The sequence below is a fragment of the Limulus polyphemus genome, unplaced genomic scaffold, assembly GCF_000517525.1.
Source record: "Limulus polyphemus unplaced genomic scaffold, Limulus_polyphemus-2.1.2 Scaffold366, whole genome shotgun sequence".
Classification (NCBI taxonomy): Eukaryota; Metazoa; Arthropoda; class Merostomata; order Xiphosura; family Limulidae; genus Limulus; species Limulus polyphemus.
In genome coordinates this window covers 459413-477473 of record NW_013665976.1, presented here as the reverse complement: position 1 = coordinate 477473, position 18061 = coordinate 459413, and the positions used below count along the sequence as shown (strand labels likewise).

General features: G+C 34.2%; 1 protein-coding gene across 2 annotated transcripts in view; it reads left to right on the top strand.

The window, feature by feature from the left end:
- Window positions 1-14975, top strand: part of LOC106457732 (homeobox protein cut-like 1) — a 177134-nt gene extending 162159 nt beyond the window's left edge. For both annotated transcript variants that reach the window (XM_013917178.2, XM_022383746.1), the window contains exons 12-16: window positions 1335-2389; window positions 4915-5182; window positions 5660-6003; window positions 6341-6521; window positions 7896-14975. In XM_013917178.2, coding sequence (XP_013772632.1) covers window positions 1335-2389; window positions 4915-5182; window positions 5660-6003; window positions 6341-6521; window positions 7896-9082 — 3035 coding nt within the window. In that variant the 3' untranslated portion in view covers window positions 9083-14975. The remainder of the gene's footprint in view (window positions 1-1334; window positions 2390-4914; window positions 5183-5659; window positions 6004-6340; window positions 6522-7895) is intronic.
- The last annotated feature ends 3086 nt before the right edge of the window (window positions 14976-18061 follow it).

Genomic DNA, 18061 nt, shown 5'->3' with positions numbered 1-18061 from the left:
GTATATATATATATATATATATATATATATATATGTATATATATATATCCCAAAACATAAATACCTTTAGTACCATCCATCCATTCTTACTTATTCATTAAAATACAGGAACCCCTGTAAAGTAGGCCTCACTGTGGGATTTTGCTTTTTGACAGGAATAGCAAACATGCATATTTTGATGTTTTGTATTTAAGTGTTTTTATTAACATTTACTTGTAACCAAAATTATATTTCAAAAACAGGTGCATCTTGTTAATACTCATTATACAAGTAAACTAAATTTACAAGTTTTTGTACTAATGATTAACTTGAAACATTACATTTGTAACCTAAAACTTAAGACATTCAATAATGATTTGAATGAGGATTTTTTATCGTATATAGGAAAAAAGTTAATAATGGTTGGAGACAGCTTGAATGGGTAATGAAGAAAAATGGAATTATTTTTACAATAGTTCTGGAAGCACACACCACTAAATATGTTTTTGAATTAGACTCTCATGACAAATATCCTGAAACAGAATCAGATCTAACCTGTACAAAGATCAAACTTTTATCACAGGATAAAAGACATGATTAAATAAATACGGACATTTATTAAAGAGTTATCTTAAAGCCTAGTTTTCTATAAAGTCTAATGTCCTGAAATATATATATATATATATATTATCAATATCCTCTATAATTTTGCCTGGATAAGCTTGATTCTGACCTAAATCAAAATACTATACAATAACATAACATAGTGTTTTGGGATAACTATACAAGCATAAGGTTGTAGGACTATTACAAAATTTTCTTTGTTGAAAAGTATTATTAGATTCAAGTGAGGATGATAACAAAACTTGCATAATATAAACAATAATACAAAAGTTTATGTTGTAACCACTAGTGTATAATTATTTTGTTTTGTATTCTTTTATTTGGTTATTTTCTTACATGCTGCCTGATACTATAATTAGGAAGAGTCATATAACTTTTGTTTTCACATTTAAAATTCAAAATTCCATAGTATCATTCTCTCAGTTTATATTAGCCATAAAATTAGGAAGTGCCTTTAATTTACATGGCTTTATTTGATAAATCAAAATCTCATAAACTGATATATTCGCAAAGATTACAGTGACTAAGGATATTGAATAATACTTTTGCAAGAGTTAAATTTTGATCTCTGGATTTAAACTAATGATAAAATAATTACTATAATGGGACCTGATTCCTTTCCAACTTAAGTTGTTTTTGGTCTACAGATTAGCAGTATTAGTCCATTTGTTTTTTTGTTGTTTTTTTTAAGTAAAAAAATAAATAAATTTGTTACTTACCTTGTTTTGCAGGTAAAGATTCTGAGCTTCCCAGCTGTAGACAGGAGGATCCAGCTGCCAAAGATCGCATCACCCAGATTTTAAATGAAGCTCATCAGGCCATGATAGTCCCCCCTAAAGACAGAAAGGATACTCTGACTTACAATGGAAACCTGAAACATTCTCCCGAGTGGAAGACTCCAAATGGAGTTTTTGAAAGGCAGGAGGAGGATGGCCAAGAAGAGGGTGGTAGAGATTTTGACAGAGAAGGAAGCATACAATGGCCCTTCAAAAATAGCATTTTGTACAAAGATTACTCACCAAATAATAGCTCCAGGCAACTTCAAAGAAAAGACAATGATGATATTTCAAAGGAAATGATTACACGAATTTACCAGGAAGAATTGGCTAAGCTGATGGGTCAAAGATTAGAAGAGGGTTTCTGCATTTCCAAAGACCAGTTTGAACATACTCATGAAGAAATCCGTCAAACCCTGAGCATTTACTATCAGGAACTGTCTCGTCTGTCACAGTTGCTACCCCAGTCCATGGCAGAACTTGCTCATATTGGTGTGTCAGCAAACTTAGTTAATGGCTCAGTGCCATGTTCCACATTTCCAAGTTTTTTGCACCCTATAAGTTTGGCCAATTCTAGTTCCCATTGTAATGCATCTGTTGATACAACAGCTCAACCTCCAAATTGGACAACCAAGATAAAAAGTAGCTCATCAGTAGAGTCAGAAGAATCTCATCATCATGGAAGTGCTTTTTCTCTTGTAAGACCCAAAACTGAACCTAGTAGTGGCACATCCAAAATACCCGTGTCTTATCATTCTGGATCAAACTCTTCACCTACTCCTTGTGGCCCACTAGTAACCATGGCTGAAGCTTCAGGTTCTGCAGAGGATCCCATTTCCTCTGCTTCTCCTCTCCAAAGAATGCAGTCAATTACAAACTCCCTTCTGACCCAGTCAACCCTTACACCTTCTAATCATTCACAGCGCCCAACCAAAGCCACATTGTCACCCATCACACAGCAGCAGTTTGATCAATACAATAACCTCAATACAGAAGACATTGTCAAACAAGTAAGCTCAGATAAACTTGAGAAATTATTTTCCACTATTTATCACACTAATAAAATACAGATTTTTGATGTTTCAAAATGTTTATCTGTTACTACTTGTTAATTTATCTGTTTTGCAAGCACATTTAAAAATTTACCACTTTACTAAGATCTACTCTATATAAGCTTTATTAAAGAACATTCTTTTAGTAATTTGCATAATATATTCCTTATCACTCCTTTTAGAGATTGTTTTGCATTATTCTAAAAACTGTAAGATATGCCAAATATCTAACATCCATTAGCAGTGCTTAATTTCTGTTCTATCTTTCCAGATCTCAGATCTAGAACCTGTTTCAGATTCTTTTGTTAAATCTAAAAGTGAAACACTATAATCAACTGTAACACTGCCACAGTTTCATTGCAAATTAATATTTGGCTGACATTGTCAACTAAATTTCTCAGCTCCAGTCCCATCTCAAAATATAGCCTCAATAATGCTTAAATTGTTATCTTATAAAATTAAAAATTCCCCACCCCATCAACAGAGATTTTGTACCTATTTTCTAGAAATTAAGCACTGCCCATCTGCTATGACTGTTTTAAACAATTATCATTATATTTATAACATTTTGTTACTAAACCTTTTCAGTGAATGTGTTGTGCATTGAAGTTTCATATAAAATATACTGTAGTTGAATGTATGACCAGAATGTAAAGGGTTTGGTGATTTGTATCTGGTTTCTTACATTAATATTTAAGAAAAATAAGGCAGCCAAAAAAAAAAACTTGCTAAAAAACGAAATGCTGCAATCAAGAAAAGCAGTGTGGTGAATAATACTGAACATTATGTTTTGAGGTTTATCATCATTATCTACTTGATCCTAAAAGGTCGATCATACAGAAATTGCCATGTTTTGGTGGCGATCATGAACAACAGAAAATCTGCTAAACCAGGAACTGAGAGAGTTCCATGAACATTGTGGTCCAGAATATATGTATCTTTCCCTTTGAATTCTGACTGCGTTCCTCGCAAAGAAGGTACACAAAAATGTACATCTCACGGTCTTTAATCAAACAAACACAAATCAAAGTTAGTTTAAACAGTTAAACAAAAACCATGAGTAACTGAAGAAGGAGAGACCTTTATTAAATCTCTCTCAACTATTAGGGTTCACAGTTAAGCTGTGAACCAAGAAATGTGAGTAAAGGTAAAATAAAAAAGGGGTAAAAGAAAACGTTAATATTCAAAGTAAAAAAAAAACTACATTAAATTAAGCACTGTAAAAAAACTACCTTGAAGCTTTGACACTCTGTTTAGCACAAATGAACCAACAGATTAAAAAAATCACTGGTCTACTACACTTCAAACCAACGAAACTTCTGCAACAAAAGAAAAAATCACAGCCTTATACTCGAACACACACTCACTCTATAGACACACACACACGTCCCCCCACGTGATTAAGGGCCACTCTCAAATCGTCAAAGGGTTGTTAAGTACCAAGTCATCACCCTATTTACTACGAAAAATTACCACTTTTGCTATCCATAATGTATCGCATACTACACTAGTCCTTTCTAGTATGGAACACCGCGACGTCTTTAGTGACTCACCTAGTCCTGTACATGACTAAAGGCGAGAGAAAGTTAGATGCTCTCTCTTGACTAATGCTCTAAACTAAAACCAACTCAAAGTACACTGAAATTTTTAACGTTTATTTAGTAATTAAGAGGACAGAAAACATTGGTAAGCTCTGCATATCACAATACTTTTGCTCAGGACAAGTCCATTTTGGCCTTGATTTATACTGTAAGGATGATTTTCAACATGTTTAAGACATGTAGGGCACATTGCGCACTTAATATAAATCAAATAAAAATAAATGCTATTCAACTATTTTTATGTCTTTCATTAGTTGAGGCCTGATCAATCGTACTTAAATCGATCTGAGAAAGTGTAATATATTACAATGAGAAGAACAAAGTATCTTATTTTTTACTATTGCTTCTACTTTGCAGTTTTCACGCTCTCTTTTGATTAGATCCTAACATTTTCAGATAACCTTTCTTTCTGATCACTTTAACAAAAACAGTATCGTGACTGCATCCACGACGTTTCCATGAACCTTCCAACCTTGCACTTTTAACTGCAATTAAGAAAAATATGATTTTCGGACATTCTCTCAGTTAATATTGACTAGTTGATCGCTGAAAATAGGTCTTCTATAAGTAAATTACTGATTACTTTGCAAAAGACAATGGACTTTCACCAAAATCTTGGCACACAAACGGAAAGAACTTATTTCCAAATGAGGACTTCTCTACAAACGGTCAATTAATGAGCTCAAAAGTTGCATCGTTCGAAAGCTCTAATACTAAGTTATCGTTAAATGGCAAATTTAGTGCTTTTTTATTCTATTGTTTTCCAGATGTTGTGACGCCAAAACCAGCCACTAATTTCTGTAAGGTCGGTTCCCAATGTTAGGGTTAATTTAGAGAGTACTTATATTTGTATATTTATTTTGGAAAACAATTTGTCCACAGGTGAAAGAACAACTCAGTCAATTCTCTATCAGCCAGCGCTTATTTGGAGAGAGTGTGCTGGGGCTTTCCCAAGGTTCTGTTTCTGACTTACTAGCAAGACCCAAACCTTGGCACATGCTTACCCAAAAGGGTAGAGAGCCTTTCATCCGCATGAAGATATTCTTAGACGACGAAAGTGCTGTCCACAAACTTGTTGCTTCCCAATATAAAATCCCACCAGAGAAGCTAATGCGTACAGGTGCTTACCTTGGAAGTAGGAATGCTTCAGGTATAAGGCCTTTGAATATTTTACTAAAATCTTTTACCTCTTCGCCAGTATTTATTTCTATAGTTTATACTTTTGTAAGTACGTATTATCGTAACTTTTTATGTGCGTATTTGTGTATGTTTGTAACACTGTGTTGGTATTTTTTCTATTGTTGATATTAGACACTGAAATTTATCAAACTTTATGACATACTACACGTGATCTAGGCAGAGCATTGTGAACAAGTTCCTTGTAATAGCTCTGTTACTTGAACTTCTAAATATCTAGTAGCACCTGTTTATTTTTTTGTAAAGAATAATAACTTACTGTGCGTCTGTATACAGAAACAGACTGCGTGTAAATCTAGGGTACTATCATGACAATTTCGTTTTATATAATTTGTTTTTCATATTTATTTTTCACATAATTTATTTATTTGTATTATTAAATGATTATCACGAGTCCTGATTTTGTTCTTTTTTCTTTGTTTTTTTATAGGGCCCAGTAAAATATCACCTCAACCTTCAGATCCAAGTGTTTCTCAGCATTTACCACAGCAACAAAACCACCTCCCAGTTCATTCAAACTATGTTTCTTCCAAACCTGTACAGCCATGTAGAACTTCTCCAGAAAACTCTCACACCACTGTTAACACCAGCGTAACACATTGTGCTACCACAACGCACAGCATTAGCCCAAGAAAGCTATCACACGTCTCCCGTCCCTTGCCTTTCATGCATCCCTCTGTGTATGAAATGGCAGCTCGGACGACAGATCTCGATACACAATACATAACGTCCAAAGTAAAGGAGACTCTTTTGGCTCACAACGTGGGCCAGAAGGTACGTGATCTAAAAGAAAGTTTCTAAACTGTGTATGTTGTTGAGTAACTTACTTAATTTGTCAATCTATTACTCTTTCTTGATAATACAGTATCAATTCTTAAAATTCATAATATAATTTTGGTTTCATTAATACTTTAGCAATTAGTAACTTATACACAAATTAGATAATTTATCCGTTTATTACAGTTTGTTTTTATACAGTCATAAAATATGTTAGATTCTGTATTTTGTTATATTAGAAATTTGCACAATTTTCTAAAAGTTTTGTTATAAATTGAAACTAATTGTTGTTCAAGTAACTTAGAAATATAAAACATAACTATATTTATTTCAGATCTTTGGTGAAGCTGTGGTAGGCCTCTCTCAGGGCTCTGTCAGTGAGCTGTTGTCCAAGCCTAAGCCTTGGCACATGCTCAGTATTAAAGGTCGTGAACCTTTCATCCGCATGCAGTTATGGCTGAATGATCCCCATGGTGCTGATAAACTTCAAGCTATTAAGAATGATAGGAGAGAAGGTAACAGAATTAATTACTCAACTTTGAAATAGAACTTATATTATTCGCTGTTTGTCCTACAAACTTATAAAATTTATCCACACAGCTAACAAAGTCAGAAAGGTCACTTCATTCTTTGTCTTTAATGGTAACTTGAACTGACACTTATCAGCTAATGTTAGAGTGAGTGAACAAGCCGAGTTCAGAATGAATAGCAAAAGTTCATTGGTCAAACCCCGAGTCTTCCAGTGAATATATTGTTTGTTTGTTTTGAATTTCGTGCAAGGCTACACAAGGGCTATCTGCGCTAGCCGTCCCTAATTTAGCAGTGTAAGACTAGAGGGAAGGCAGCTAGTCATCACCACCCACAGCCAATTCTTGGGCTACTCTTTTACCAACGAATAGTGGGATTGACCTTCACATTATAACGCCCCCACGGCTGAAAGGGTGAGCATGTTTGGTACAACGAGGATTCGAACCCGCGACCCGCAGTGAATATATTGTCGACAGTTTTTAGAATGCGGTTATCACAAATACACAATCATGGGCGTCCGCACTTTCCCCCACCTGGAAAATGAGGAACACAATTTTTTCTTTATTCATTCAGCATATATATTTATATGAATTTTTTATTCGAATCACAATTTCACACTACTTTGCCCCCCCCCCTCCCCGGAAATATTATTTTGTGTAATAATTTCTTTCCTATTGAAATTTGATCAGTGTGTAAATGGATTGCTTTGTTCTTTTTCCAGCATCTTTCAAGTAGATTTGAATGTGAAGATGTTGATTTAGACGTGTAATTGGACTGAAATCCTAGTATTGTAGATAATGTGCTTTATTACAGCAATTTAGTTTCATTTAAAATTAATTTTCCTTAGCGAATTGCTTTACAAGTTAAATATTTGAATTGAAAATGACTTTAAGTATAAATGTTTTGTATAATTAAGTTTGTAATTTTAATTTTTGAACTTGGTGTGACTTGTTTAACTCTTAAGTACTTAATTTCACTACTTGTTTTAGTGTACACCAATATGATGTCTGGTTTTTATTAAATAATTATCAGGATGATAATCAGGACCGGATTAAGGTTTAGTGGGGCCCTGAACCCATGTAATATTTTAGGAATAATGATAATGATGATAATAGTAATAAAAATAATAATGATAATAAAAATAACCCACTCTTGTCTCTATTCTGCTAGTTTTACGAACCATAATTTTTTTACTTGGGTGACCGGTGGGGCCCCTGTATGGCCGGAACCCTAGGCCTGGGCCTAGGTGGCCTTTGCGTTAATCCGGTACTGATCATAATGTAAAATTTGCGTTCATAGAATTTTCGTTAACTCAAGAACAAGTTACATTTCATCTAAAGTTCATATGTTGTATGTTACAGCCAACAAACGTAAAAGAAGCAATAACGATGCCCACGAAGTTAGCAGTTCGTATAAAGAAAACCAAATATTCCACTACGAACTTCCCCCACCCTCTCCTTATTCAACGACAAAGAAGCCACGGATTCTCTTCTCCGATGAACAAAAAGAAGCACTTCGTTTGGCCTATTCCATGGATCCGTACCCAAGTACCGCCACCATAGAGTTCCTGGCAAGTGAGCTAAATTTGTCAGTTCGTACAATTACAAACTGGTTCCACAATTACCGCATGCGTCTAAAGCAACAAAGTTCTCCAGTTGGCCAGCAGAGTGAACACAAACCAAACGACAACAGCATTATCATGCATCCACTGAGAGAAACAAGCACCGTCTTTGATCCTATCCAGTTTCGTTTTCTTCTTAATGGACGACTAGCCGAGATAGGCAAAGAAAGGAACAAAGTTCCAAAAATGTATAGTACGTACAGGAGCAATTCTCCCCTTAATACCCAGAACGATAACTGTGGGACTTTAGATCTGAGCATGTCTAGTCAGCACTTTCCACGAGGTGGCAGTAGTAGCTGTAGTAGTTTTCAGTCTGGTCCTTTTGAAACTGTATGTAGAAGCCCCGGTGTTCATTCAACCAGTGATATGAATGAGGATTCCAATTTCTCTCATGACCAGGTTGTTTCTGAAAACAGTGACAAAGAATCAGGGGAAGAGAAACAGTCATCATATTCCTATGGTCAACAAAATGGTGTAAGACAAAAACTGGGAACTAGCAGCAGTAATAGGAGGAAACCTGCCATGCCCCAGTGGGTTGATCCAGAATTGGAATACTCTGCTGAGAGTGATGTCAAAAGCGATGATGAAGAGGACACTCAGCAAAGTAACGATAACACAAATAAAGGGGAAATCATCAATGGTGTGTGCGTTCGACAAGCAGGAGACTTCAACCTTCACTTACAGAAACCGGAAGAAATGACAGAGGAAATGGAACCTGTTATGGCTGCATATGGCAGCAGTCGTGTAGCCCAGAACCATGTTGTGGAAGAAACTCATTCCCAATTGTGTTCCCAAGTGGAAGAAGAAGATGGATATAATCTGAAAGAAAACAATATTGTAGATCAAGAAATCAACTGTGATAGCCAAGAAAGCATCAATAGCCCGGATCAAGGAGACTGGGATGAAGAAAAAGAAGATAGAGATTAGAAGAGTTTGATAAAGTTTAAAATATTAGGAAATAAGAATGAGAAAAACTATGAGTTGCCGATTGGATGAAAGTTTGATGTCAAATAATATTCTACTATAAGTGGAATCCTGGATTTATATCCCCCTGATAAACATAAAGGTGTCTGTTTCAGTGTGGTATTTGCATGCATGTGTTCAACACAAGCCACAAATGTATTTCAGTCTTTGTGTGTATTTTGTACCTTATCAGAAAATTCCTGAAATTATGGTATAATTCTACGATATTCTATGATATTAGAAAACCAGATGTCACTGCTGGATACTCAGCGGTCTTAACGGCTGTTTTTCAAGTGAAACTTCATTGTGATATCGTCCTCTCCAGCCTTTAGTCTAGACACTTGATTCCAATGCCAAAATACAAGGGGGTTAAAATATGAAAGCTGTACTCCCTCTAGAAAGTTGTCAACTTTCAAACACAGCCACCAAGTGGGAACCCACATTTGTACAAGTTACTGTTTTCTTGGTTGTTTGGCAAGAAGAGTTGTTGACGTCTTTATGTGTTCTCTTAAGTAATAACTTGTACATTATATCTCAATCTTACATTAAAACCACGTGTAAATAGCTTAAGATTGTGGTTTCAACTAGATTAGCACGAGCTTGTGTCCGATTGTTTTGTTTTTTATTGGTCTTCAGTTCTTTGAGAGAATGACCATTTTAGTATTTTAAAATATATCCTTTGTGTCTTTGTGTGTGTTGAGTTTATCTTATTAGAGTTTGTAGAATTTTTCTTATTATGAACTTGGTGGTTTTGAAGCTAATATGCGTGTTATTTAAAATGTTATATGCATACACTTATAATACAAATTTTACAATAAGAGGCATAATGCATGTAAGCTGTACAGTTCCACTCCAGTCGCCGTATCAAGGCGTTTGTGGGTAATCAGTGAAATCACACAGATCCTAGGCATAAAGTCAAGTGTTTTGGTTTGAGGTTTTTGGAACACAGCTTAACATTGGCTCGCATGGAATGATGGGAACTTGGAGTTTAATTTAACAATTTCCATTCTAGTTGTTAACTCTATAGGATGGCATTAACGTTTTTAAATCAGCTTAGCGTTCTATTATGTAAACACCGGTGTTGTACACAATATTTCCAAACTGACTTTTCACTGATCTTTCGATAGGGTTAGCTAATGTAACTCCGACACGACTTAGCTTTCCAAAGTTACTTGTATTGATACGAAATTCTAGTCTACTGATATGTTCTACAGATGCAGTTTTAGCCACGGAACAGGCCATTACGGTCGATATATAACTGTTAATTTGTTTACCTCTATAGTTACTCTGAGTGTAAACTATATATTAGTGTTTGTTTCTGTTCAATACTGCTTTACATTCTGACTAACTTATGCTGAATCGTGGATTCACTTATTCTGCATTTTGCATATATCATAAAGACTGCCTTTGAAGATGGTAAGTTTTCAGTGTACGTTATTCCAAAGTTCTCCTCCTGTATCACCCTGTTTCGTCTAAATAAGCGTTTAATCAGTCTGAAATAATGTTCATAAGTTATCCAATAACAGATCTAAAACTAATATTTTAACATTTTTTAATACATTTAGACTTTTGGACAGATGTTGGCCAAAAAATAGTTTTAGTTGCTCTAAGTAGGACGAAAGGAAAATAGAAATCGTTTGACTTTTATTAAAGTTATTAAGCGTGAACTATGTTTTAGATTTCAGATAGACGATTAGAATGAAAAGAAAAGTTGTGATAAAAATAATAATGGGGCATTTGTTACACTCTTCAAGTTATCATATTTACATATATTTAGTTATTCTTTTTCGGCAACATGTTCTGTAAGCCTTATTTAACATGTGTAACTTCCTATTGCCAATATATATCAAACAGACAAAAATGGTAAACATGATTTATATATATGTATCCTTTCTTGATTGTTTAAGTGACATATATGTGACTTGTGGTAAAAGAACCAACTGAATAATTTTTATCGCACACTGGACTAAAATGTGACCTGGTGCAAAAGCTGTGAGTATTAAATGTAACCATGTTGGTCATCAAAGGACTAAACTTTACGTATAAATACTTTTAAAAAGCGATCATTCAGTTATTGTTTTTTGAACTTCATCATGTTTATGCCCGACAATGTACGTATTCCACTTGCATTCACCTATATTGGAATTGGATTGAAAGTGAGGTGGGTGTAGCATTACATTTGAAGTTAACTTGCACTTTGGCATTTAGTAACAACAAATATGTAGCATCCATGTCAGGTGGTTAGACAGGCAATATCTTGAGAAATAGACACTTCCTCTTCAGGACCACCAAGAGCTAATAGAAGATAATACGGCTTTTAATTAAAGTCTTCTGAAGTTAAATCAATAACTGGAGATATTATGAGTGACATGTACCAGTTTCCACATTTTTATTCCTAACAGTGGTTAGTTGAAAGGTTTCTGGTGTCTGCGGTACCATTTTTAAAAGCCTGTTTTGTTTTCATATTAAACAAAAATAATATGAACTGAATAGATGCATAAGGTTATTTTACTTATTTTAGTGTGATTTTTACATGGACTTTGACTATATCCTTTAACTTAATTTTTTATACTGTGATTAACCACCAGCAACAATGAGTTCGTCTATCACATACGAGTGTTTGAGTCATGTTATTAGCAAGGATAAAAGAGCAGAAAATTACTTACTTTTGTACAAACAGTGTTATAATTTTGAAATTACCTGATCTTAATTCGTAAGCTATTGAAATTAATTTTCTTTTTCAAGTATTCGACTTGAGCTTTTTAAAAATCTCGTGAAAGTATTACTACTGATTCAAAAGCTATCGTTTTTGAAAATCGAGGTTTCGCTTTTTTATAGTAAAACAATTCAGATCTAAGATATCAATGCATAAAACATTTGTTTAATCAACACAGTAGCGCTGATATTAGAAATTAGACTCCCCCCCCCCCTCCGTGATAGAACATCTAATTATGAAACTGGATATATAATAAGCCTATCTTGTTTACTAATGAATTGATTATATTAGTCGCTAGCGGTAAGCCTTACTTTTTTCAGTTGCGCCAAAATTATCCCAAAGCTTTTAGGTATTTAACTTATTGTGGAAATAAGCAGTATTTTTCCTTTTAAACCCCCCCCCCCCCCCACTCCTCATTGTATGATGTCCACCGACGTTTATTCTTCGTTAATTCAACTTTCAACCGGTTTATTTATTATTAAGCCCAAAGTCATACAATGGGCTATCTGTGTTCTGTTCACAGCGGGTATCGAAACCCGATTTTTAGCGTTATAAACCCTCAGACTTGCCGCTGAGTCATGGGGGGAGTCTTTCAAGGAGAAGGCCGTGGTCAACTATAACACAAATTTTTACAATATTTATAGTTCAAAGTTACCTCGAAACAAGCTATTTTGTATTAGTCGAAACGAAGCTCGAAATAAACAAAAATCATTTGAATGTTTTCGTCTGAAAAGACACCTTAAAGAAAAACGGAATCCTCAGCACCAGTTCATCCATAGGTTATTATTAGCACTGCTCTTGATCACCAGACTCGCATGAACATACGCTTTGGAATTTTTGGTCATGCGCAATATGTATTTGTAATGCTTGAGTGTAACATCATTCCTTTGTTAGCATGTGGCTTTGCTGTAATGTTTTGGCTACGAAAGTTACGGGCGTGAATAAGTTATTCGATTCAAATCATTTCGTGACTTTTACTTTTCGCCTCTGCTAAAAAAAGACACGTTAAGTCGAGCCCAAAAATTAGCTACTCACTGGTATTCAGCGAAACTGAAAACACGGCTTATTAGTGACTGGACTAGGCCTTTTCCTTTGCAATACATAAACTTATTTTGAAATGGAAAACATTTTGGTATAGCATAAACAAATATATATCGATTCTTTCAAAAGCTTTTGTAAACGCATACTTATAAATCTATAATTATGCAAGGAAATAAAATCAAATGACAAAGCAATGCAGGGAAAAACTGTTATATTTTAAAAATTGAACTGGGGATAAACATTTCCCTCTACTTTATATGTACGAGTGTAAAAAGCAGTTAATACAATCAATACAATAATCGTTTTGTAGCTTATCAATACAGCGAAATAATAAGTAACGAGCAGAGATTTATCTGGAATCTCAGATCAGTTTTAATTCATGCCTGTAGAGGTATAAAAACTAAGGAGGCTATGTTTTAAGTTTATACGTACTTGTCACCATTAAAACAAAAGTTCAATATTGTCTTAAGAACTACAAAACATTTTGGTTCATGTTTTCACAAACAGAACGTCAGGTTTGTACTTGTAAAAAATTTAGAAAAATAAGGACTGTGAAATTTGGTGATTTGTTCACTGTCACAAGAATGCCAGTAATTGACTTTCGAACAACGCATGATTATTCTTGTCGTATTTTTGAAACAACAGGAAATGACGTAGGATAATTAAAGAGAATCGATTGGTACATTCCTTGCAGAGAAATAGGATTATCTCACGAGCACAACTCCGAATGGAGTCATTACTCGTTAGTTTAGGTGTTATTTACAATAAGACTTGTCATCATTTTGTTGTTTAGCACGCGAATGTTTTATATGATGATAACGGAAACTGATGTGAAGCAGACTGTTTTTCGAACAAAAATTTATTTTTAAGTGTTTGTTGAACTGAATATTTCCCTTCATATTTGATGTTGTAGTTGTTTATGTATCTTTCGTAACATAGAAACAAACTGACTATATAAATGTCTTTATACTTTTATGACCATATACCCTTCTTGCGTTCTAGAGTGAAAAGGCGTTTCCTAACAAACAGACAATGTCATTGCAACTTTTATGTTTTCAATATTTAAATTTAAAAAAACGTAAAATGACGGATGCATTCTATTTCTTGCAAAAGAGTTTAGCATAATATCGAACAATGAAGGGCATTAGAAATACAAAGAGTTCTAATGCTTACAAAATGCAATTAGAATTCAAAGTTCTTGAAACGAGGTAGTTTGAAACAAATGTAATTCAAAAAGTTTCGCAAAGTGCAATATCAATATGTAAGTTTTATTTCTCTGTTGTTAGGCGCTACTGATATTTATTTTGCTGTTCATGGCTTTACTACGTTATCTGTTAGCCTTCTTTAAGACATATTTTTGGAAATAGAGGTATAGAGAGGATGAAAGATAAGTCAAAATGGGTGTGTTGCCTTTCTTAGATAGTGAATCTGTGGTTGTGCTTCTTTGAAACTAGCTAGACAAATTGAAAGTTCATTCTGCTATACGATTTAAACGGTACAACACAGTAATGTATTGTTTAAAAAACAGGTATATTCTAATGTGTCAAATGGACAGAAATGAGACTGTTAATTCCTTCAAACGGGTGTGTCAGATATGCTATGAAATTTACATGTTAAGTCCTCATCCTCCTTCTGGCCACTTGACAATATTGGCTTTCAATCTATTTGTAAATTCTTGTTTTATATTGTAATCTATATAAAGATGTGATACCTTCAATACCATTCAACAACCGCACGCGGTTTTTGAAAATCGTTGCCTTTTCATTATTTGTTTCTGTTAAGTACATTACGTATTACTGTTCGTTCACACTTTTTTGACCTCTTTCTAAAAATATACTGCACTTATCCTCTGTACATGTGTAGACTTAAAAGGGTTAATTGTAGGCTTAAATCTCTTAAGATATCTAGGTATTTAAAATAGGCTGTGCAATGAATTTTAAAGCAAAATTTTGCCTTTTAAGGGCTATTTTTATTCATGTGTTTTCTTCAACTTGTCTCAAAGGCTTGCTTTGAAAATGAATGCTTGTATGTTTGATATTCAAATTCATATTGATATTTTTATTCCACTTCACGACAAATAAAATTGGATTTTCTTCTTCAGTGGGAATTGTATGTTGTTGTTGTTTAATATTTATTTAATTAACTGATCGTCTTTTCGTAATGTTCATGTCACACAATTAACGATGTTTTGTTATATTCACATTATGCCAAAAACGTGATGAAAATGCATCCTAATAATTAGTATTACGTAGTCAAAACTAAATAAAGCGTTTTTGTTTGCTAGTCTACATTATACATAACGACTTTCGTAAGGAGCTCGCTAAATTATGTTATTAAGTTATCGTTGTTTTTTAGCGCAAATCCACACAATAGGCTATATGCGCTCTGCCACCGTGGGGGAATCGAACCACGGATTTTAGCGTTGTAAGTGCTTAAAGCTACAACTTACCCACCGACCGATTATATCACTAAGACGAACATAACACAGAATCTGTATTTACAGCATATAATTCGTACGCCATTTCTATTCTATTGTTTGGTAGGGTATGTTAAAGTTCAGGGGTTCCCAAACGGTGGTTCGCGACCACTGGTGGTTTGGAGCGCCCTTCAGGTGGCCTGTGGAAAGATTTCATGATTAAGGAAAAACAGAGTTTGTAGATCCAGGAGTAAATCCGACTCCTAAAAATTCAGATATATATAAACAGGAAGAATACTTAGAAGTCTAAAACTCTACGATATATATAGCTCTTTAGATATGAAAAAATGTTTTCTTTCCTTGGGATGTTTCTCGCTTTATAAAACAAATTATCTGCCTGGTTTCTCTACAAAAGAATCACACTTGTTGGAGCTTTCTTGCAATAGAGCATTGGAGACAGAGTTGAAACGAAATTCACCTTTAGAGATTTGGATTGAGACAACTGGAGAGTACCCAAATCTTGCATACAAAGTAACTTGTTTTCTGATGCCTGCTATTATGTACTGTGCGAAATTGGATTTGCGTCACTTGTGGCCCTAAGTCCTAGTACAGAAGAAGAGTAATCACTGAGGCTAAAGTTAACTCTGCTAAAAAATAAATAAATGCACTCATCACATTTAAACATAGAAAGTTAAGTCTGTGGTTAATATTAATATTATAGCGATTTCTATATGCATGTTTTATTAGGTTGGGCTATACTGTTATTGTGTGGTTCACAGCTTGCCCCCACCCCACACACAAATCATGTGGCTTGCGAACTTTGGGAATCATGATAAAACAATAAAGACAAACTTCAATTTTCAATCTTGATGTCATTTTCTTCGAAGGCCCCCCCAGTGGCACAGCGGTATGTCTGCGGACTTACAATGCTAGAAATCGGGTTTCGATACTCGTGGTGGGCAGGGCACAGATAGCCCACTGTGTAGCTTTGTGCTTAATTACAAACAAACAATTTTTTTCGAAGAAAAATTGTTTTAGAAAGCCAGTTGCTGTGCTTACTATATATATACGGTGTTTCATACGCGTATAGAACCTGTTTTTGAAATAAGTACAATAATAGAAAATTTGGCCTGAAACTTTACTTTGCAGGGATGTATAGTTGTGTATGTAAAGTTTCACTCTAAGCGGAAAAAAGAAAAATATATGTATCCGTTGCTCTATTAATACATTGCATTGACTAACGTTGACAATATCTGCCCCTCAAAATGATTCTTCTGGAATATCTGACTTGTTTATTTTGTTAAGTATAAAGCTACACAATGGGCTATCTCTGCTGTGCCCACCACGGGTATTGGAAACCGGTATGTAGCGTTGTATGTCTTCAGATTTACCGTTGTGGCACTAGGGAGAGGGGGGGGGCAAAATATCAAGCCCAAACTCAGAATAGTGGTTTGTAAAAGATGTTTGATATATAAAATTAGTTGATATGTTAATTATGATGAAATTTGCTGTTAACTATTTTGAAGACAAAATTACATCATTTATATGAAAGAAGTCATCCTATTCTGCTTGATTTGTTTTCATACATATGCACTCACACACACACACACACAAACTTCTTTTTTTTAATGTTTTAAAAATTACTTGAATAATTTGTCAGATGAAAATGGCTCCCAGTGGCACAGCGATATATCTGCGGACTTACAACGCTAGAAACCGGGTTTCGATACCCGTGGTGGGCAGAGTACAGACAGCCCATTGTGTAGCTTTGTGCTTAACTACAAACAAACAAACAGCTGAAAATGAAAAATCGCAACACACACACTTATGAAAGTTTTCCTCTGTATTAACCATCGCTACCTGTTTACTTTGTATCCAATTCATCATCAAGCTCACAAATGGATTACAACATAAAAAATATATAGAGATATACGTGTTAAAAATTACAATATATCAAGCCTCACGTTATTATTTCTCACACGGAAACGTGTATTTTTTTTAATCCAGCATTTCTTTTAGAAACGAAATCAAACTACCAACTTCTCTCGCAATACCTATGAAATAACTATTGAAATTGAGATAAATTCTTGAAAAAAGCTTCAAGGAAAATTTTACTTTTTTCTTTGCAATAGATTCATTCGCAAGGTGTCGTTATTTTGACAAGAAGATCGAAGCGATAGTGAAAAATAAACATTTAATTTCGGACATATCAGTTTATTCGTAAATTAAGTTGTATTTTCATTCTAAGAAAAACCCGCTATATATAAATACATATAACTTTTTAAAAACAACTATTGAGATTTGGTAGATTTATTTCGGTACAACATTTCGTTTCTAACAGTGAAAAATAACGTACAACGTTTAAAGTATAGATATACATCCAATAAAATAATCTTATTAAATATTACTTTAACCTCATCTGGTTTGTTTATATTTAACTAATTTAATACAAATACAATGGGGCTTCTGATGTATTATTCTTCTTAGGTTTTAATGCTTTGATTCTGAATGCTTCATTTTTATTTTTATTTTTGAGGGAAGGTGTTATCAACATGCAACATTTTTCAATTTTTTTTTCAGTTATATATGCATTTACATTTGATTATTTTTTGTCACATTCCTTGCATATGGTTGTTACTTTCCTATATATACTTACAATGCTAGAAATCGGGTTTCGATACCTGTGGTGGGCAGAACATAGATAGCCCATTGTGTTGCTTTGTGCTTAACTTCAAAACAAACAAAACAGACTTTCATGATTCAAACTAAG